The 23,493-nt window shown below is 36.5% G+C and overlaps 2 protein-coding genes across 4 annotated transcripts in view; one reads left to right on the forward strand and one right to left on the reverse strand.

The window, feature by feature from the left end:
- The window catches only part of ORC4 (origin recognition complex subunit 4), a 74,658-nt gene extending 59,676 nt beyond the window's left edge, over nt 1-14,982 (forward strand). For all 3 annotated transcript variants that reach the window (XM_014588185.2, XM_006140504.3, XM_006140505.3), the window contains 6 exons: nt 2,554-2,727; nt 6,270-6,356; nt 9,874-9,982; nt 11,049-11,144; nt 11,226-11,293; nt 14,021-14,982. In XM_014588185.2, coding sequence (XP_014443671.1) covers nt 2,554-2,727; nt 6,270-6,356; nt 9,874-9,982; nt 11,049-11,144; nt 11,226-11,293; nt 14,021-14,209 — 723 coding nt within the window. In that variant the 3' untranslated portion in view covers nt 14,210-14,982. The remainder of the gene's footprint in view (nt 1-2,553; nt 2,728-6,269; nt 6,357-9,873; nt 9,983-11,048; nt 11,145-11,225; nt 11,294-14,020) is intronic.
- A 2,696-nt stretch (nt 14,983-17,678) lies between these two features.
- The window catches only part of ACVR2A (activin A receptor type 2A), a 46,099-nt gene continuing 40,284 nt past the window's right edge, over nt 17,679-23,493 (reverse strand). Inside the window, exons 9-10 of the mRNA XM_006140506.3 lie at nt 22,313-22,443; nt 17,679-21,407 (exon numbers count right to left, since the gene is read on the reverse strand). Of these exons, the coding sequence (XP_006140568.1) occupies nt 21,213-21,407; nt 22,313-22,443 (326 nt within the window). The 3' untranslated portion in view covers nt 17,679-21,212. The remainder of the gene's footprint in view (nt 21,408-22,312; nt 22,444-23,493) is intronic.

A 23,493-nucleotide genomic window follows, 5' to 3' on the forward strand; every position in this document is an offset into this window, starting at 1 on the left:
CATTCACCATTTCCTTTTATTCTGTTATTATTTTGAAGCCCAAACTGGACATTGTCATTTAATCAATAAGTGCTTCAGAATGTATTTTTCAGAAGATAAGGACTCCTTAAAAATACATGTTTTCCCACTATAAATAAAATAGCAGTAATTCTTTTAAATTATTGTATATGATGGTAGTTTTCATATGGATGGGAGGGCTTTTTTAACACCTTCATGGAGATACAATTCTTTTTTTATTTATTTTTTTTTTTTGAGAGGTTTTTGCTATAAGGCGCGTGCGCTCGCCAGAAAGAGAGACAGAGAGACAGAAAGCGAGAAATCACCCCCCAGGGAGGATGGCCATGCCACAGTCCCTTCTCCATTCTCCTCTCGGGATCCTGGGCACGCACGCACATGCGCTTGGCGTGAGTTTAAGCCTCCAGGTCCGAGACTCAAACTGTGGTCGACTACATTGGCGTCCAGCAACATAGCCATTACACTAACTGCTGGTCCCGAGATACAGTTCTTAAAACATGCAGTTGACTCAGTTAACAGTATAATTCACTGTTTTTTATATATTCAAAAAGAGTTGCATATTTATTAGTGTAGTCAATTTAAGAGCCCCATATCTGTTAGCCATCACCTCAAATCCCCCATCTCTCTGCTGCCCTTAATTAATATTTAGACCATACTCTTTAGCCGTTCATCAGGTGATGGGTATTTGGATTATGAATAATGCTCCTGTAAACATTCATGTATACTTTTTTTGTAGATACATTTGTAATTTCTCTTGATTAATATCTAGGAGTAGAATTATTGGGTGATACAGTAATTATGTACCATAACATCTTTTGAAAGAGTGCTCAAGTTCGGTAGTAAGAATAGACTTAGGAATGACAACTACCTATGTATACAACTTTCAAGATGACAATTTACCTCTAATAGCTTTTGATGTCTGGAACACTTTGAGTGCATACTAGCTTTATAGCACTTTTTTCTTTTTAACCTAACAAAACGTGGCATACATAAATGGCAAATAATACCTATTAGCCATCTTTTGGTATCTTTTGTGTGTTTTTTTTTTCTTTTTTTGTTGTTTGTTTTTGACAGTAAACTCAATTGCCAATTTTTTGTTATGGAAAAAAGTGCAAGCCTAGCTGTGATGGCATGTGTTTTCTAAGATGCTATGCTCCACAGCTGGCACCACATGAGAACTCTAGATTCAATTCCTACTCCAACCTAAAAGCTGGTTACAGTGATGTGCCCTTGTAATCCCAGCAATTTAAGGGGCTGAGATAGGAAGATTATGAACTTAAGAAGGGCACTGATTGCGAAGCAGGTCCTCACCTAAATTACAGCTGGGTGTGGTGATATGTACCTGCACTCCTATAGTTTCAGCTGCGAGGCTGAAGCAGGAGGATCGCAACACAAGTGAGGTCCTTTCTTTAATTCAAAACACAAAAAAGTCACAAAGTATCACTGTAAAAAAAGCCAAATAATGAGTCACATGTTGATGTCATGCTGTATTATTTCCAGTTTTATTCCCTATCGTTGGTTCTTTCTTCCTGTCACAGATTCAGCTTAAATTTGTAGCTAGTTGGGCCAGCCAGTGGCATGGTGGTTAAGGCAGCTGGATGCTACATGGCCAACTGTGCAGTTTAAGTCCTGGACTCACTAGTTTGAAATACATACTAGGCGTGTGTCCTCAAAATCCCAAAAGGAGAAGGTATTGTATCATGGCTATACCCAATGGAAGGTGCTTTCTTACTTTCCTACTCTGTCTCTTTCTCTGTCTTTCTACAGTGGGCACACATGCCTTCTAACAACAAATTGTTAAAATACACATTTGTGGCTGCTAGCAGAGTGAAGTTTGCTGCATTATGCATCCTGTTTGTTAGACCCTGTTACATAAAACCATGATTTAAAATTTTTTGAGAATGTAGAAGTCTCACTGTGTTTTACTGTCTTAATTTTTTATCTGAAATTTTCATAGAATATACAAAATTTCTTATCTTAACTCTTTATGTCACTGTGGCACATTCAATAATATTTAAATTTTTAAAAAACAATTATTGTAGATCTTAGAATGTTACAGATTAGCTGAGAATAACATGGGAGGGAAAAAAGCATGACATTGCCACACCTACAAATGCCTAGAAGTTTGATAGTTTGCAGAAAAGTAATGAAATGCTTAATTGTATATTACTGAATAAACATTAGTAATTACAGGTAGTAGTGTATATTTATACTTGTTTCTAACATTCTCACAGTGGTTTTGTTTTTGTTTTTGTTTTTAGATTTTTGCCTTGAGGTGCGTGTATTCACCGGAGAGAGGGGCAGAGTGAGGGAAAGTGAGAAATCATCCCCTTATACGGATGACCACACCACAATCCTTTTCTTCTGTTCTCCTCTCAGGATTTTGAGTACATATGCACACAACCCACTGAGTCTAATACTCGAACCATGAAGTCAGCCATGTGGAAATCAGCCACCTTAACCACCACGCCACCTGCTGACCTGTCATTTTTCTTTTTTAACATGTTTCTTATAGAAATTTCTATTTATGTTTTTAAGGATATCTTGGAACTCTTAGAAAAAAGAGTGAAGTCACGATTTTCTCATCGGCAGATTCACTTGATGAATTCATTTGGCTTTCCACAATATGTTAAAATCTTTAAAGAGCAATTATCTCTGCCTGCAGGATTTCCAGACAAGCTTTTTAGTGAGAAGTGGAATGAGAATGTTCAGGTAACTTTAAACAAAGGCAATATTGTTCATTATTTATGTGCTACATGACTTAAAAAAATTAAAATTACAAATTAAAAAATTTGTAAATAGACACAGAGCTTCTAGTGTTACTTTGGTATAAAAGCAACATGAATACAAATTATACACTTTTTTGTCTTATGAAAGACAGTTAAAATGTCATCACCTAAATTTTCTTTCTAGTGAACTTTACAGTTATGCTTGAGTAAGACTTTGCAGTAGTGTCAAGTGAACTCTTAACGAGGTTTTCATTTGTATTTGGTTTATACTGTAGATAGTCTTATTAGTAAATTTACATATAAATATTTTTCTGTAATTTACAAGTCTAGCAATATACTGTGTTTGTGGTCCATACCTTCTTGTATGATTTTTTTTTTTCTAATTCTCATAAGCATCAGCTTTATCTCATTGAGTTAAGGGCATCCTGTGCTGAAAACAATGTTATTAAATATGTCCTTCATGGTATGCATGAATTCCTTGAAAGGGAAAATAATACAGAATCCTTGGTATTAAAGGAATTAGGAGAAACAGTTCTTTAATATTAAATTCTAGTAAATAAGGATGATTAGATCTCTGAAGAGAATTACATAGTTTCTATTTACTGGTTCTGAAAACAGGAATTGTTTAATATTAAAATAATAATGATAGATTATATTTTTACTAGAAAATGTTAAATGACAATACAAAATTAAAAGTGGAAATTTTGCATTTCTTTGTTCTCAAAATGATTCTTGTTTTGATTATACAGTCTGCCCATATAGCCACCATTAATTTTGACACTTTTTTTTTTTTAATCTTAAAAGTTCATTGAGGGGGCAGCAGGTTACATGGTGGTTAAGGGTGCTCAACTCCCACATGGCATGCTGTGGTTCAAGTCCTGGACCTGGCAGCTTGGTGATTGGAGGAGGGGGGTGATTTCTCATTTTCTCTTTTACTGTCTCTCTCATCCACCCCCTACCAACTGCACCTACTCTAAGGCAAAAACCTAAAAAAAAAAAAAAATGCTGGTGGGCCAGCAGGTGGCATAAGTGGTTAAGGTGCTGGACTCCTACATGGCTGACTATATACTCAAGTCTTACCCAGAGGCTTTAAACTCACACTGAGTGTTTGTGCATGCATGCCCCAAGTCCCAGGAGGAGAACGTATTATGGTGCGGCCGTCCCCCGGGGCTGACTTCTTGCTTCATCTTTCTCTGTCTCTGTCTCACTGGTAGTACATGTACTCAATAGTAAAAATCCTTCTCTAAAGAAAAAAAAATCATGCTGGAACCAGCAGTTGGCATAATGGCTAAGTCACTGGATTGCAGTGTGGCCATCCCCCTTGGGGAGTAATTTCTCACTTTCTGTCTCTCTATCTGGCGAGTGCATGCGCCCTGTAGCAAAAACCTCTTCCCCTACCAGGGAAAGCGCCCTTTAGAAAAAACCCCTTCCCCCCCCCAAAAAAAAAAAAAAAAAAGAATCATCCCAGGTGCACATGCATGTGGGCCCAAAATCCAAGGAGGAGAAGGGATTGCATGGAGGGCTTTCTCTCTTTACCTTTTTTTCTCTCTGGCAAGTGCACACACCCTTGACAGAGAGAGAAAGGGAGGGAGGAAGGAGGAAGGAAATGGTAAACATCATATTAAGAGGCTCAACTCTAGTTAGAGCCTGTACCACCCACACTTAGAGGGAGAAGGTAGGAATAATTGTGAGCATTATGTTGTCTTCTTGACAGTCTTGCAGCTCACTTTCATAAAGTTGAAACAGTACCATGGGGATCTGTCTCTCTTAGTTCTGATATTTTCATCCCCTACTTTCCCATGGATCCTCTTGTGCCCCCTCCCTTTGTTATCCTAACAAATGAGCTTCACTGGAAAAATCTGTCAGCACCATGGTCAGAGTCTCATTCCCTTGGGAAAAGGGGGTGGCTATTAAAGGAGCTATCTTTTCTCTTGGTACTGACTCTCCAGAAGGTTTTTTGAGCTTTTGTTTGTTTTTTGTTTTGTTTTTGTTTTGTTTTGTTTCTTAATTACAAGGTTAAACCAAAATCCAGTGGTATAGACACAGGTTATCTATGTAATCTTAATCTTATCCAAGAAATATCTTCAGGGTGGGATTGAACCTGGACACCCTAATTTGCAGGTTTGTTTTAGTTCTGCCTCAGATGAGTCAATAAATAAGCCGAGTTCTCATTGTGGCAATATAAGAGAAATCTCTGGAAAAGAGCATGTAAATGAATCGTAGCTAATAACTTCATAAAAAAAATTCCCCAAATTACTATGGTTAAGTTTAAATGGTAATTGATAATAACTTTATCCTCAAATACTTAATAGTATTTGAATCAAGGTGGGTATAAAATGTGATTTGAAAGATCAGATGGTTTTGTTTGTTTTTAGTGGCTTACATATGTATTTATAAAAGCAAGAAAGTGATAGCTTTCAGGAAGGTAGACAGTTGGAGTCCTACCACTAAAAATACAAAGGGAAAGGGTAATAGAAAGGCAGAATGTAGAGAACCAAACATTTAGAGTGTCATGTCAAAGAAAGGCAAATAGTTTTTTTAAATAATTGAATTGGCACAGGGAAGTTCTCTTTCATCAATTATTTTCATCAATTATTTTGATCCCTAGTGAATCTTTTTAGTTTTCTTAAATTCTTTTTTTCACCTTTTCATAAGTTACTTGATAAGAGTCAAAAATTGCAGAAACCAAGACTGTACTTTGCCTGCTTTATTTGGTCACATATTTTTAAAATTTCTCCCATACTGAAATCTGAGAACTGGAAAACCTAAAAATTTTTGATGTTCAAAAGTTTTTATATATATATTTTACTTTGCTTTATTGTTTTATGTTTATTATGTGTACTTACAAAGGATACTTGACTTTATGATAGAAAAGAGATATATAGTAATAGGAAGTCCTTTAAAATACAAAAATAAAAGACTAGAAACGATAGCAAGAGAGTGGGACATATATGAGAAATACTGGAGAACATGAAGTTTCATTTCAGTGGACTAGAAGGTATTTCTTAGTCTGGAGCTTTATAGTAGATGACCTGAAAACTTGGGAGTTACAGCTACAGAAAACAGAAATGCTTAGTTTTCTGCATAATTTTTGGGGGGATCTTGGGTGCGCACACACACACACACACACACACACACAGATGTCCAACATGAGATTTAAGTTGCCGGGTCCAGGACTCCTATTGCTGTTGACTACGTGGGAGTCCAGTGACAACCATTTCGCCATCTGCTGGTCCTGGTGCAGTAACTCTTACTCTGTTGTGTTCTTCACTACATTTTGTCTAACTAGTGTGACCATCGGTAGCGAGGATTATGCTTTATCGTTTTTTGAGTTAACATTAAGGGATAAGAAAATTAGCGAACTGGTTTGAGTTTTCTACAAACAGACCAATATCTATGTAATAATGAATAAATATCAGATAGAGTTAATAAAGTATACCAATCAGTCAGACAAAATATTTTACTTAGGCTTTAAAGTGCATTTGTTTCTTCGTTTTGTTTTGATATTTTTTTTTTTTTCTTTAGAGCCTCTCAGAAGATAGAAGTGTGCGAGAAGTACTACAGAAGCATTTCAATGTTAGCAAAAACCTGCGGTCATTACACATGCTATTGGTTTGTAATAATTTTATTAATTTTGTTTTATCACTTTCTTTCATCAGGTAATTAAGGTTTCGTTGTTTGTTTTAGTTTTTGCTATAGGGTGTATGCGCTCACCTGAGAGAAAGTGAGAAATAGCCCACTAAGAGGATGGCCACACAGTAATCCTTTCCTCTCCATTCTCCTCTGAGGATTTTGGGCATGCACACACACATTCTCAGCATAGTTTTTTTTTTCAAGCCTCCAGGTCCAGGACTCAAACTGTGGAATCAGCCATGTGGGATCCAGCTGCCTTAACTTCCACACTACACCCGCTGCTCCAGGCTATTAAGTTTCGATGGCAATTGATTAAACCTGTAGATAAATTTTGAGAAAACTGACATGCTTGTTACTACATATCTCCCTTCATTTAATTCATGTTTGATTATTTTCATCGATATTTTCATTTCTACCAAATAATTCTATACATACTTTAAGTGTAGGCCTAAATAATTTTTGAAGTTATTACTATTTTTAATTTTGATTTCAGCATGTTTCACTATTACATAGAATTGTGATTGATTTTTGTATTTACCTTATTTCCTACAGTCTTGCTTATCTCACTTATTAAAGGAGTTTTTAAGTAGATTCCTTCAGATTTTCTATAGATAATCATCTACAAATAGACATTTTTCATTGTTCCTTTCCAATCTGTATACTTTATTTCTTTTACTTGACTTATTGCAGTGGCTAAAACTTCCACACTGTGTTGAATAATAATGGTGAAAGTAGACATCCTTTCTTGCTCCTAATCTTAGAAGGAAAGCATTTGATCTTTTACATTAAGTATGAAATTTGCCGTAAGTTTTTTTATGTATGCTTGTTATCAAGTTTATGTAACGTCCATCTATTCCTGACTTACTGAGAGTGTATGATGAGTATTAGAGTTAGTTAGGTGTCTACTCTTGATCAGTTGAAACAATTATATAATTTCTCTTTAGCCTGCTGATATATTGGATTATACTGAATACATGGAATAAATTCCACTGGGTCATGATCTTTCACTAAGTAATTATGTCTTAAGATTAAACAATGTCAATTAAGAGGTATTTAATTGTTCTGAAAATTAAAAGAATTCCTTTCACTAAGAATATGTGGCATTAGTCTGATGGCAAAGCCAGGATTCAATCCAAGGCTCTTTGGCCTCAAGCTTGTGTCTCCTACTTTACTAAATGGTTCTGCCATGTTTAGTTATAGGTTCTCCTCCATTTCTATTTTTGCTGAGAATATGTCTTTTCTCCCTATATACGTTCATTAGCTCATCCCCCTCCCATCCAACAGAAGTGCACTGCCATTTCCAGCTGTTCTTACCATTTTGGGACTGAATTTTAGAGTAGGCCAGCTTGGTGGCTCATCGGTAATGTACTGCTCAAGTGATGCTGAATAAATACGGAAGATGAAAAGTATGGTTCCCTTGTTGACTGCAAATGCCAGCATGCATGCCCATGATCCTAGCTGGCTGGGGATGCCGGGTGGGGAGGGGGTGGGTGTCATGGCGTCAGATCCTGTTGAGCCTGCTTGTTTTTCCTCTCCTCAAGTGTGCATCTCTGTCTTTCACTCTTAATGAAACAAATAAAAAGTAAACCTAAAGAAAAAAATTATAGAGTAGGCATATGCATACACACCCCCCCACACACACATATCCACCCTGTTATTCTGGGAAAATGACTCTGCCTCCATATTGTCAACATGAATAACCACTGCTCTGCCAGTTTCCTGATAAATTTCTAATTAATAGTAATAAATTAAGTAATGACTTCTTTTTTGGCTATGTGGGATTTCACTTTGGTGAGTTGTTGGCTCATATTCTTGCTCATCCTTATTATATCAGTTATCCTTGACTTACTGTAGAAGCTTTTAATGTTACAGATAGTTAGCCTTTCCTGTAACCAGGGAAAGCCAATAAATACTATGATTAAACTTCTCACTGCCAGTCTGATGAGTACCAAAGGTTATGCCTGATTATATAGTGTCTGTGACTATTAAAGCTTACTATTTGCCGTGTAGGTGCTTTAGAGAACAAATTGGTAACTGCAGGAACTCAGACGCACAAGAAGACAAGTACAAATTATTTATTGCCACCCTATTTAATAATGGCAAAAAAATGTAATGACTGATGTTCATTGATGGGAAATGAATAATTAGGGAAACGAATACAGCAGGAAAAAATTAATAAACTATAAATGAGACTTCTACATTGGTAATTTTGTTTAATTGCCAGGGAGCTATGTGCATTCACCAGGAAGAGAGAGAAGGAGAGAAAGCACCACTCCAATGAGATATGATCAAACTGCAATTCCTTCATTAGGATCTTGGCACATGCACAGCTATGTACCTGGTGTTTTCTTCAAGTTGCTGGGGCCAGGATACAAATCTTGGTTGGCCATATGAAGTCTAGTTCCCTTAATCAGTAGGCTACAAGGCTGGCAGATAAATTCTCCTAAGAGATGTTCAATGAGAAGAGCTGTGTAAGGTGTAAGATAGGGTTTATCTTAAAACTTGAAAATTACTCTATTGTCTAGAATACATACACAGCAGTACAAGAATAAAGATACGATGTCAGTTTATGTAAGGGAAGAGTAGAGAGTCTAATCAGGGGAGGAGTCGGGCTTCAGCTCTAAATTATATTTCTTATGCTGGGAAAGTGGTCATAGATACTTATTATATTATTCTTAGTTGCCTTTTTATATGTCAAAAATAATATTGTACAACAGACAAAAAAATGTAGAGGAAAAGGAAGGAGAACTTTGCAACCTGAATCTAAACCAGTAGAAGGACAAGGATTGCCACACTCTTCTGGCATCCCAGTTAAGGCAGAGAAGAGAGTTTCTAGAAGTATGTTCCAAGTACTGCATGGCACATACCTATACTAGGAAATTATTCATTACTCACCTGAAATTCAAATTTAACCAGATGTGCATTTTTATCTGCTAAATATGCTAACTCTGAATGACTAAATTTCACTTTTCTGAGAAATACAAATAAATAACAAATCCTCAAATATTTTGAGTGGCATCTTTGGTCCAGAAGCTGTGTTAACTTTCGGAAAACTAAGAAAGCTTGTAACACTGTATAGATCTGCATTTTGGGACTTGTGTCTGGGCTTTGTTTACTCGTTTTCAGTTTGTTCTTGTCCTACTACTTTCAAGTGATTCTTTTGAGGCATAAGTTAAACAAGGTACACAATTGGGATGGTGTAGGAAGAGCAGCACGAACTGTGTTTATGCTTTACAGTTATATTCATGTGGCATATGAATTATTGGGTCATCGGAAAAGTCATCACATATTTTTGTTTTTCTATGCAAATACTTCCATGACATTTGTGACGAGCCGATGTATTTTAATATAGCTAAATTTGGGAATACCTCTTCCATGCATTAACATGTACTTACCGTCCTTAAAGAATAGAATATACAAATTAAGGTTTCCTCAGTAGTACCTATGAAATGCCCAAATAAATATGTGAATGTTGTGGTGATCCACCTCTCCCTAGATGCTTGCTGTAAACCGAGTGTCAGCAGCACACCCACTTATGACTGCAGCAGATCTGGTGGAGGCACATCAGCTGTGCAGCATGGACTCTAAAGCAAATATTGTACATGGTGAGAAATAGGCTCTATTCTTTTTTTTTTAATTGTGCTTTTGAAAGATTGAGTTGAAATAATGGAATGTTTTCAAAATTTAACTAACATTGGGAACCAGCAGTAAGTGTAATGGCTATGTCGCTGGACTCCCACGTAGTCGACCGCAGTTCGCGTCCCAGACCCGGTGGCTTAAAACTCACGCTGGGCACATGTGCATGCGTGCCCAAGATCCCGAGAGAAGAGTGGAGGAGAAGGGATTGCGGCGTGACCATCCCCCCTGGGGGATGATTTCTCGCTTTCTGTCTCTCTGTCTCTGTCTGTCTGGTGAGCGCACGCGCCCTATAGCGAAAACCTCTCCAAAAAAAAAAAAATTTAACTAACATTGGGCGCAATACTTTATATACACAACACTTCAATATTTATAACAGCCCTTATAAACTCAGTCTTTTCAAGTTTTGTCACTCCCAGTTAAAGTGAAATGTGCCCTTCTGCCTCATTTGCTACATTGGAAATCCAAGGTATTGCTAATTTTCTCATTGCACCAAGTACCACTGAAGAGTATTCACTAGTTTTAGTTATTTTTGATTCACTATCCTTTGTGAAAATCTAGTGAACCTTTTTTTCTTCATGGAAAAAAGTACACATGTAGTTTTGGATATAATTTCCAGGGTTTAGGAATTCTCTGAATAAATCCCACCCAAAGGCTCTATTTGATGTAAAGTCACATGATAATTACAATTTCTATTTGTTTATTGTGAGCCATATGGTGAATGCTTGATAATACTGTCTCTATTCCTTGTAAAAATCTCTAATTTAGAAAGAGTCCTATACTGGAAATAAGAAAACTAAGATCAGAAAGGTTAAGTAAATTTGCTTGAATAGGGGAGTCTTGACCTCCTTCACTGCTCAGAACTATGATTTCTCACGGTGTTATATATTGGGTTGTTGAAAAAAGTCACACTATTTTTGTATATTTTTCTATGCAAAAATGCATCTTGACTTTGAAGACAACCTGATTATCTTTGGAGTACAGTTACTTCATTCTTACATACAATTAAATTTAGTTTGTTTCCCTTCATTATAGGTCTGTCAGTCTTGGAAATCTGTCTTATAATAGCAATGAAACATTTAAATGACATCTATGAAGAGGAACCATTTAATTTTCAAATGGTCTATAATGGTGAGATGAGACTTTTATAGTATTTGACTCTGCCTAGCTGCTTACTTAAAGATGCTAATATTGTCATTGCTTTCTATGCAGAGTTTCAGAAGTTTGTTCAAAGGAAGGCGCATTCTGTTTATAATTTTGAGAAACCTGTTGTCATGAAGGTAAAATTCAGTCTGCTGTTATTTTTATGCAGAAAATGTATTTAATATAAAGTTGCAGTCTTATTAAATTTTAAACATCATAGGACTTTTAAAAATGATCTAAAAATGAAATGTTCAAGTAATTTAAAGTCTGGTTATGTTGCAGTTTGTGGAGGTATAGTGCCCTCTGCTGTCCGTTCATACTGCTTACATCCTAGGGAGGAATTACAGTCAAAACACATAAGTATGTCTTTTTAACCCAAGGATTGGCTTTATATTCTCATCAGTAAAAGGAGACAAATAATGCAGATAAGAGCCAGTAAGAAACTGAAAGGACAAAATCTCATTGACTAGTGAGGGCATGCAGAGAGTTTTATTGTGGGGGTGGTGACTGAGGCATGACTTTTAAAACCTTGAGGACTTTATTTTAGGGTACCATTGTACCCTAATGTGAGCCACATGACATATTGTATTTTTCTAGTAACCATAAGAAAGTAAAAAGGGACAGGTAAAATGACTTCACTAGAGAGAGAGACAGATAGTGAGGGGGGAAGTGAAAAAATCACCCCGCCATGCCCCAGGTTGGGGGTGGCCACACATAATCCGTACTCCAGTATCCTTCTGAGATCTTGGGCATGTGGACATGTGCACCTGGCCTGATTTTCAACCCACTAGGTCCAGGATTCAAACCTCAGTCAGCCATGTGTGAGTCCAACAATGTAACTTCTATGCCATTTGCTGGCCCCAGTATATATATTTAACTCAGTATATCTTCAGAATCTGTAATCAATATAGGAAATTATTAATGAAGTATTTTCCTTTAGTTTCTTTTGTATTGAATCTTTGAACTTCTGTTTGTCTACACTTAAAGCACACTTCAGTTCACTAGATATTCATTGGAAATACCTGCTCATTAGATTCTATAAAATTTATAAACAACAAAATAGATTCTTTTTTTTTTTTTTTTTTGGGAAATTTTTCACAAAGGCACAGGCACTTTTTTTTTTTGGAGAAGTTTTCCCATAGGGCACGTGCACTTGCCAGACAGAAAGCAAGAAATCACCACCCTAGGGGTATGGCCACACCGCAATCCATTCTCCTCTTGAGATCCTGGGCACACACGCACATGCACCCGGCTTGAGTTTAAGCCACCGGGTCCGGGAATCGAACCATGGTCGACTACATGGGAGTCCAGAGACATAGCCACTACTCCAGCTGCTGGTCCCCCATAGATTCTGTATTTTGAAGTTGTTCCAGACACACATACAATTTTTTTAATTGAACTAAGTATCAGTTTTAAATTTAAGTTTAGTGAAAATTAAACTAAAAATTGAGGCTCATATTTCACATGTTCAATAGTCTTGTATAGATAGTGCAGCTCTAAATTACTATTTGGGAACAAGCTTTTATTTATTTTTAAAGCAATAAACCCCTAAGTCCAGTGGTTTCCCTTTTAAGTCCTAATAGTTACAATTATATTTCTTGTAGTAACAAAAAAAAAAAAAAGTGAGGGCCAGCAGGTAGTGTGGTGATAAAGATGCTGGACTCTGAAAGGCTGACCACAGTTTGAATCGCCTCGGGAGTGATTTCTTGCTTCCCCTCTGTCTCTCCAACAAGTGCACACCCCCTATGGCAAAAGTCTTAAAAAAAAAAATACAGGATACTGATGTTTCTTCAAAGAAATAAAGAGGTTATTTATTTCCTTCTAACTCCTAACTCCATTATCAGATAGTTTGTGGGAGCTGTCCAAGTGGAAAGGTTACCTAAACATTTAAATTCTCTTATGAATAATTTAAATCTTCTCACTTCTGTATTTTCAATAAGTATTTTTGTTGCCTAAAAATATTTTAAATATCTTCAGTTTTATTCAGCCCCAATACCTGTAGACTCCAAAATTTACTCATTTTCAGAAGTGAATGTTATCTATTCATTTTCATCAGAAGAATTTTTACAATACATACAGAATATATTTTTCATGAGCTATAGGAATAAAATGCTCAGGGATTTAATATATCACTATTTAATGAATAGTTTCTCACAATTCAATGCTTTTTTTTTTTTAATACCCGAAAAATATACCTAAATCAGTAACAAAGGTTAGAAAAGACATAATACATGAATATCAGGAGTAAAAGGAAGCAGGCAGTTAAAAAGCCGTATGTTAAGGTAGAGGAAAGGAACTTGTTCATAGATTGTGACAGTCTCTTACTCCTCCATGTCCAGACCACATGACTGAATCATTCATTTCCAGAATCAACTGAATAGGCTTTGTGGGCCTGGAGATCTTTGTTGCCTCCCTTTGTTACAGCTGTGGTAAACTTATACAGAGAAGTCTTAGAAGGTAGAAACAAAATATAAATGCAAATTTGAGTAACCTAAGTAATCAAGTCTTATCACAATCTTGGATTTTTCTGAGGAAAACTGGGAAACTTCGTTAATGAAGTACTGGGAGGCACGATGACACAGGATGTGGTTAGGAACAAAACCATAGTGTGCAGACTGAACGGAAGTTTGCTCCATTGACATTCAACAGTACATGGACAGATAACTGCGTGGACATGGTTTTACCTGATAAGGTGAAGTTCGTATAGGCCTGATGAGAGTTGGTATTGAGCCTTATTGATTTCTGTTAGCATTTGGTTTTGTGGTACTCCATTCCACAAAAAAAAAAAAAAAAAGCTTTACTCTTTTCCAGGTTGACTTACTTTCTTTCCCCATTCATGCTGAACTATTTCTCTCATCTTTTAGGCTTTTGAACACTTGCAACAATTAGAACTAATAAAGCCTATGGAAAGAACTTCAGTAAATTCACAGAGAGAGTACCAGCTGATGAAACTACTTTTGGATAATACTCAAATCATGAACGCCTTGCAAAAATACCCCAACTGTCCCACGGATGTTAGGCAGTGGGCAACATCCTCACTAAGCTGGTTATGATATAACCAGTGACTTCAGTTTTGGGGTTTCCGGAATATGTCCCTAAGGAACTAGAAATTATTGTTCTGTAAGAAGATATGTTATTACATGTTTTTATTTATAAACATTTTTGTATTTGCAGAAAACTGTTATAAATATAGTTATTTTGGCTGTGTCTTACCTTTAAATCATGAGCAGTTACATAATTTATAATTCCAGTGACTGGTTTAGATTATGTTGTTCAGCAGCAGTTCAAAAGGATAAAATGTGACTGTTTTAGGGATTGGACCATATGCCCGTTGAACACTTGTGAGGTATTAATGTGGTCCATCTGAAGAGTTCACTTCAACCTACTGTATAGATGTTTTTTTTGTTTTGTTTTTAAGAGAGATTTTTTTTGCTACAGGATGAGCTTGCTCACTGGAAAGCCAGACAAAAAGCAAGAAATCACGCCCCAGAGGGTTGGCCACGCCTGAATCCCTTCTCCATTTTCCTCTCGGGATTATGGGCACACACGTACATGTGTTTGGCAGGAGTTTTAAGCCATGTAAGGGTGCTGCATTTTTATTTTCTGCAAATTCTGGATATATATTCTAGACCAGGTCTTCTAATTTAGGATACTGACCAGTTTAGCTAGAGGATGATTCTCATAGAAAGGCAAGGTGTTTGAATATTTCTCTTCCAGACTTCTTAAAATACGATACTCATTCTATGTACTTGAGAATCCTCTGCACGATTTATTTAATGCAGATTCTTGAGCCTACCCTAAGCCAAAAGGACCAGAATTGGCCACATTAGCAATACCTCGGAGTGTTCCAGGAAAACCACTTCTACTAATTATGGGAAGTTTTTGGCAGCATTAGCTGAATTCACTATATCAAAAAGTAAATTGTTAAGGGCAGTTGCCACAGCCTAATGGTCAAAGGAGCCAGATCCCACATGGCTGGCTGAACAGTTTGAATCTTTACCCCAGTGACTTAAAAAATAGATTGAGCAAAATGTGTGCATCCACAAAAGTCCTGCTGTGATGGAGAGATGGCGGAGAGGGATTGTGATATGACCATGCCCCATTAAGGAGTGCTGTCCCTCTCCCTCCCTCTGTGGTGAGCACATGTGCCCTCTGGCAAAAAAAAATATTTAAAGAAAACCCTTAAGAGGAATGTGGGAGTGTCAGTCAGAGCATTACAGTGTAAATTCAGGAAATCATGAACCATTCCAGGTTTACTTCAAATGAAATTTAAGAAGCATTCAGTGAGTGTTGGTAACTATCTGAAAGACAGAGCCCCTATCCTTGTGTAACTTACAGTACATATAAATGACAGAGCCCCCATGAGATACAAGAACTGTCGCTTACAGATTTGAAAACTGAAACCACGGGTGACAGTGTCCAGCATCGCACAGGATGGGAATGACTGACTCCCTGGAACTTAACTCAGGTTTGATTTTAAATATGCTCTAAAGGACAATATATCTAGCTTTTAAGAAGTCTTGGATGTTGGGACCAGCGTAATGGCTATGTCGCTGGACTCCCACGTAGTCAACCGCGGTTTGCGTCCTGGACCTGGTGGCTTAAAACCCACGCTGGGCACATGTGCATGTGTGCCCAAGATCCCAAGAGGAGAATGGAGGAGAAGGGATTGAGGCGTGGCCATCCTCCCGGGGGGTGATTTCTCGCTCTCTGTCTGTCTCTGTCTGGCGAGCGCACACGCCCTATAGCAAAAACCTCTCCAAAGGAAAAAAAAAAAAAAAGAAGTCTTGGATGTTGAATGTAAGATTTCTGCAAAGAAGTAGCAAGTAGCTTTTCAATATTTAGAGCCAATTCTTTGCATATGTAGCCTTTCTTTCCCTGGGGGGGTTGGGGGGAGAGAGGCTTATAAGTCTTCAGATCACTGTCACTTACTTTTTAGCAATGTCTCATTAAAACTAAGGCTTGCATACTGTTACTGTATATATTTTTAGGGGATATTTTGCCAAACTATTTAACTGCTGAGAGCATCATGTTTATTACTAGAAACTAGGATTTTTATGTTTGAGCCTTAATTTTCCTTTTAAAAATATCTTCTGAAATATTTTAGGACAATGCCGTTTAAACAGTAGTAGCTTAATGAACTGACTTGAAGATTGCATTCTTATTAACTTAAGATGCCACTTAGAAGCTGAGTCCTCTCATCTGCATCCCTAGCCACATAAGAACTACAGAAGATCCATCAACAACCAGATACACAGATTTAAAAACTTAAGTAGCAAGGTGGGGTTTTCATTTTCAGTAATGTAAGTAAACATGAAATACACATAAAGCAAATTGGAAATAAACAGGTTAACAAATACGAGTTAAATATACTTACATTTCCAAGACATTTTTGTAGGTAACGTGAATGTTCATGTCCATCTTTCCACGTTCCCTAATACAAGGAAGCTAAAATGTATTTGCCAAGTTTAGAACTAACTTCATCTCATAAACTGTTTAATCTCATTAATTAAAAAAAAAAAATCCGGAAACCCGAGAATGAAAACTTTCAAGAATAATGTATATTTAACAAGCCTGGCTTAAAAGGTATCTTCTTCATTTACCAGAGGAGGAAAAATAACCAAACCAAAAACTAAAATTCCCTGTTCATTAAAAAATGAATGAGGAGGAGTGTTACTTAAGTACAGTCTTTACTCCTGTATTCCCTCCAAGTGGCCCACCAAAAACAGTTATTAAAAAGACCTCTTCAATTCACATCCATGTGAGTGGCTCTGAGGAATTAAAACCTGTCTGGTCCAAACTTAATTGTTAAAAGCCATCTATATTGAAAGCATTTTATCTATTCACTTCCTTAAGAATCAGTGATTTGGGACCAGCAGTTAGTGTAATGGCTATGTCGCTGGACTCCCATGTAGTCGACCATGGTTCACATCCTAGACCCAGTGGGTTAAACTCACGCCGGGCACATGTGTGTGCATGCCCAAGATCCCCAGAGGAGAATGGAGGAGAAGGGATTGCAGCATGGCCATCCCCCCTGGGGGGTGATTTCTCGCTTTCTGTCTGTCTGTCTGGCGAGTGCACGTGCCCTATAGCAAAAACCTCTCCAAAAAATAAAGAGAATCAGTGTTTTGCAAAACATGCTGTAGAAAAGGATTCCACCCTTCTGTAGATTCAGTGCAGATTCCATCATGGTTTGCTTATGCAATCTGAAGTCAGTGTGTGTTCTTTCATACCCCCACAGCCTAAGTGCTGCTCCTCCAAAAACAAACTGCCAGTGTGAAGTGTGACCCAGTGCCAACAAGCCTTTGACTTCATACTGGCAGGACCAACAATATTCTTGGATTGTATTACAATCTGCTTAAACAACAAAGGAGGTAAATGCCTCCCTTCTTTCACCACTATCCTCATTCTTGCAAATCTCAAGGTATAAAGCCTCACTATAAATTATAAAGCTATTATTCCCCTCTTTAAGAAGAATGTATAGCTAAAGAAAAACTACATAAGCAAATCATACCATATTCATTTTTTTATTTAACTTGGGAATGGAATGGGGATAGCATACATTTTATTTGTACAATATTTAACAATCACTTATCCAAGGTGGGTTTTAAGGGTTTCTTTTTTTTTTAGCTTTCTGTTAAATACTTGCAAAAAAAAAAATAGCAAGTATGATTTGACAGTAGTATAACAACCTGTGCCCAAAACACTGACAAGAAATACAGAGTAAAGCTAAAATAACTGCTTACCGATATTTTGAGAGGTAACAAATAGGTTATGGGTTGAGACTGCATAAAAAATGTACTGCTGGTTGAATATCTGAGGTAAATGATGTTCAATCAAGATGCTACTTGTATCATTTTGTCCATAAGTCAGTAAATAATTTTACACACATTATACCAAGTATTCCTAAAAAGTAATTTTCCATAAAAGTAAAAAAGAGAAATTGGAAAATATCCGCGATAAAGCTTTTTTTTTTCCCTTTTTTGAAAAACAGTAATCAGTTTATTCCACTAAACTACCATCTGGCTAGGGTTTTTTCCTACCATTTGCATTTTACTTGAAAGTAGCTGTTATTTAGTAGTGAGGAAAGGGGGCAGAAGAGATTCTTTAATTTCACGATATATGATTCTATATTTAAATTCAAAGGTGTGATTTTTTTTTTTCCTGATTGTATTTTCAAAATATCACCATGAAAGGTAGTGCAAGTTCATGGGACTAATAATCGTGAGGCACAGTCTCTGTTCTGGAATTCACAAGATATCTGTAATAAACATTCAAACAAGAATCACACATCACATGCTAAAAACTTCCTAGTATCTAATACATACAAGAGCTGTGCAGGGCATAGACTTCAAATAAAGCCAAATACTGGTTAATCCATCAGTCCTATGGCAGTTGATCATAAAGCATTCCTTACACGGAGATCTGGGCAAGGTAAAGAGTTTTAGTTAGAGCAGCAATTCTGATGGGTATCAAAAAGGTAAAATATAAGACAGATCATGAGGAGCACCATACACATGAGGAAAAAGTTACTGGGGTTTCATTTTGCCCCAAAACAGAAATCACCATTTTTTTCAGATCTTTTATTCTAGTATCCCTAGCTCAAATTTTAACTTGCCCACTCTGCACTGACTGTAAACCAAACACTAAAATGCCCTGCAAAAGAAAGTTTTAACAAGACTGGGTATCAGCACAGGTAGTCACTGGAACATTCTTAATTTACTGCTTACAAAAAAAGTTTTTCTGTTAATAGTTCTCAAAAGGATATAAGTTTTAAAACTGGTTAGCTAGAGTTAAGTACAATACCCAGGAGTTGTAAGAAAATTTACCTTAACATGAGAAAACATTTTATATCATGAATAACTGGTTTTATAAAATTATCTCTAATGCTCACATAAGCCAAACATTCATTGATATCCCTTGTTTATTTCTGTTTTGATTTTTTTTAAACTTTTTAAAAGGTTAGATGTTTCCAACAGATAATTATCTTCAGGAAGTTAACAATTTTCTTGTATTCACATTCTCAGTTTTTTTTCCTCTTCTTCATTCCTTTCAAAGTGGAAACAAAACCAGATCAAGAAATTTAGAGGCCAAGTACTTTTTGAAATAAAGATCTGAATTCAACACTGCAGTTGAGAATTCCTAGGAATACAGTGAGACCTTGGGTACATACGTGACCAAGAGCACAAACAGTTCTTTCTGGTGGGTGACACACGGACAAGAATGTTATTACTCTTGTTTTCCTCCCTGCTTAGAATCTGTTCACCTATGTAGTATTTATAAATAACATAACTCATTATTATTCCCAGAGATCAAGTGCACATTATATTTAAAGTTAGTGTACTGTGTGGTTAAATGATCATTTGAAGATAACGTATTCCCAGTGACATGTGAAAAACATTTTTATAAAATTAATGGATTATGAATGACCTGACAAAAGTATACAGTATAATACTGGTTATTTGTTGGTTAGCAATCTAGAAATTAATGTTTTACTTTGGCCTGTATGAATCTGGGGGAGAATCCAATTCTAATGTAATATTGTCTTGAAAAGCACTTTGGCACCTACCTACCATCCATTCCATTTTCTTAGCAAGGATAAGGCATGAGCTATCCTAAACTGATATCACAGTTGTGGAAACAATCTGGGGGAGGAAGTTAGGCTATGTTATCTATATCAACATTGGTTACCTCTAAATGCCATTGCATATTTTACGTTATAGGTTTAACTTGTTATCCCTGATTTGTTTTAAAGCAGTAACATCTGAAATCTGTGCTTAAGTTTAATACCTCTATCCTATGGTGATTCTTCAGATATCACAGACATCAAATATTACTCTGACAAGATGGCACCAACCAGAAGTATTGTGATTAAAGTTACAAGTCTCAAAGCAGAGTGAGGAATTCTGGGTAATGACACTTCCTGAGGTGATCCTAAAACAGTGATAAAGAATGTCCCGCACACTGTTTGATGAAAAGAAATACACAATATTACATATATAAATAGGAAAAAAATATCTATTTTAGAAGATAAAATGAAGAGCTTTCCAGTGTCACAGCTCACTTAAAAAAATTTAAATCATGCTTTAAATTTTCAAATATTCCCCAAACACAGCACACCTAAAAAACAAAAACAAAAAAAAATACTTAGGTAAGTATGCAATATTTTGGGAACTGGATAAAAGATGAAGCTTTAAAACATGGGAATGGGAAATGACACCATTTTTTCATTTAAAGAAAAAAGCACATTTTCCCCCCTAAATTACAAGTCAGCACAAGTATAGTTAAAACACTGCTTTACGAATGGCCACTTACTATTGGCACTAAACATAGCTTACCTTTTTTTCTTAAATAACACAGTGAATTTGTAATACCTTGTTACAAAACATGGATCAATTTATTATTCAAATTTTGTTAGTGTTTTCAATTTTATAATTTAGCAACCGTGGAACTGAGGTATACCTTGTTGAGGGAGGTTAAAGTAATGCTTGGAAGCCTCTTTACTGTACCCCACTTTGATGACTTTTGTTTATGTACACAGAACAGCAGCACACTAAACATTCACAAGCTGTGTCATATTGGCATTACAATAGTCATTTATAGAAACAACAACAGCAAATGCAATAAAAACAAGTTACCCTTTTTAAAATCTGAAATGAAAAGTTTTTTGATTTTAAAAAAAAATAGCAGTAGTTCATTTAAGGAATTAGTGTCTTCTGACAGACATTAAGAAATCTGATGTCAGTTTTCAAACACTCGATTATCCAGGTCCAAAAGATCCTTGATTTGGAGAGGGCCACATTCTTCATGTACACTTTTTAAAAAGTTTCTCTCTAGAATTTGCAACTTTTCTCTTAGTCTTGTGTCCTTCACATCTGTGCTGTAGGCAATGCAGTAAGTCTCCCAGGGCAACATTGGTCAACAATGGTCTTCTTTCTGACGTTTCCTAGAGACATCCTACTCATTTCACACAGAAAACAGACCGTAAGCAGTTTCATTAGCTTAGCAGCTCCAGTTCAGAGTCCCATTCCTTAGTGTGGACAGATGGTGCAACCATCATAGACTAGATTCTTTGGGAGGAAAGTCAACATTTGTCACCATCGTGACCACTGTTACTATGTCCTCTGTGGTAATGATATTTGTTAGTCTTTGCATCTGCGTAATTCTTTCACCTACACATCCAGCTGATAACCTGGCTTCTGCATCGTGATCCCAGCATTCTTCTATCGTCTCACAGAGCATTGCCATTCCCTAAAGGAGAAAAACATATTCAAACACCACAGCAGTTTTTGTTCTCTGATTAAGAAACAAAATTTTCAAAAGAAATTGCTTCTTTTATTGGTCAAAAGGTTTCTAGATTACCAAAGTTAGGTATTTGCCAATATTCTCTTTTACTGAGTATCCTGTGCAGGACCATGAAGAAAAGCACTTAAAAAAAAAAATCTGTTCTTTGTCGTCGTTAGGACTGCAAATAATTACAACAGAGTTCTTTGTTTTGTTTTAATTCCAAGTATCTCTTATGCATTCTTTAGGAATCGGGTCATTTCAGTGTTAACCCTTGAACTAGACAGACTCAAAACCAAAGCTAAAATGGGGCATACCAGTTATTCTTTTCTTAGTTAATTAATATCAGCGTTTTCATCTTGTGGTTAGAAAATTAACAACCAGAGCAATATTGTTCCCTCCTCCTCTACCTTTCTCTAGCTTTAACACATTCGTAAGAACTTCAAAGTCTTCAAAGCCCAAGTCAAAAAGCTAAAAGAAACTGTAGAGAGGAGAAACAGTACTGAATAAGCTTTTTAAAATGGCATCAGATTGGAAAGTAGTGATCAGCAAGGTTACTCAACTATCCGTAAGCTCAGAGCCAGACGTTCTTTTCCCTGGGAAGCCTTCCTAATAGAAGACTTAGCCTTGTCTTCTATGGCTAGGACCATGGAGCTAGGAGACTTCTAAGACTTGATGACTTCACACTGTCCTTCACAGGCATACACAAGACAGCCCTGATTCCACTGCCTCTGAAACTAGTACATAATATCCTGGGAAGATCATCGCCTCCAGAAAACCTTCCCAGAATAAAGAGAAATGTGCAGAGAGAAAATCATTCCTATGAAAAGTGTTTTATTGGAATTTCAAATGAAACACTAACTGTAACTTACAGCGTGTTTCTGCCAATAATCTCTTAAAACAGGCCTCTTTTTCTTATGCACAACAACTTCCTGCATATCTTCAAGAGATGGATGCTGGCCAATTTCCTCCTCAAATGGCAACATATACTCATCTACAGGTCCTGAAATGTAACAAAAGAAAAATCATTTTAGTTAAAATCTTCCTCTCAAACTGGTACAAAAATTCTAAAGTTACTGTATAACTATTTTCTAGCTGTTTACATGCTATAATAACAGGAGAAAACAGACTCACAATTATGTTTACACTGTGACCAAACTCTGATTGATAGGAAATCAAAAGGTTGATGTTTTGGCATATAACCTTGCAAAGGAGCATGTTAAGGGGCTTACTTAACTATCATATGAGGAATGCTTATCTTCATCTGCATTGGAATATAGGGAATAACCGATTTTACAAACCAGAGACACAGTACCACTTTTTTAAAGAACTTGCAATTCAGATCAGAATGTTAACAGTGGTATTTGTATCTCTGGAGACTAAATCCAATCATAAAACCATCTTCATTCTATGCTATTGCCCAACCACTACCCCCAGTATCCTCCTGGAAGAATTATGTACCACAGTCACAACACTGCCCTCTCACAAGAGCTAAGATCAATACATGTTTATTACTTTAACAACTACAACATCTGCTCACTGGGGTTCCCAACATGTACAGTGTACTTTCACAGACAAGATTTATTCGACAATTCCTTTTTTTCTTAAGGTCTTCTCAAATAAATAGGAAAATGCACTTAGGAGTTAACTAATACTTTCTGAGCACTTATCCTAAATAGGAACTTTACACATTTATCTTCATAGGTGAAGGTGACATTATCTCTTACTTTACAGATGAAGAAACTCAGGAAAATTATGTATTTGCACAAAAGCATACAGGTATTAAGAGGCAGAGTTAGAATTTGAATTCATCTCTAAATGACTACAATCTGCTTCTACTGTACCTTTTACCTTCGATGGGAACAAGTGACCAGATGTGTGTGTACATGAACATATTTTGTGCAGACTCTTAAAATGCATCACATACTCCTGGATACGGAAAGAGTCCTCTAAGTCAACCCTTTCAAATGTAAGAATCCTTGATGGCTGGACGGTCAGTCTGCTTGAGCACTTCTACTGACTTAAGAGTGCTGATTTTCTAAGAGGTCTGTTC

This window comes from Tupaia chinensis, unplaced genomic scaffold (assembly GCF_000334495.1).
Source record: "Tupaia chinensis unplaced genomic scaffold, TupChi_1.0 Scaffold000037_2, whole genome shotgun sequence".
NCBI lineage: Eukaryota > Metazoa > Chordata > Mammalia > Scandentia > Tupaiidae > Tupaia > Tupaia belangeri.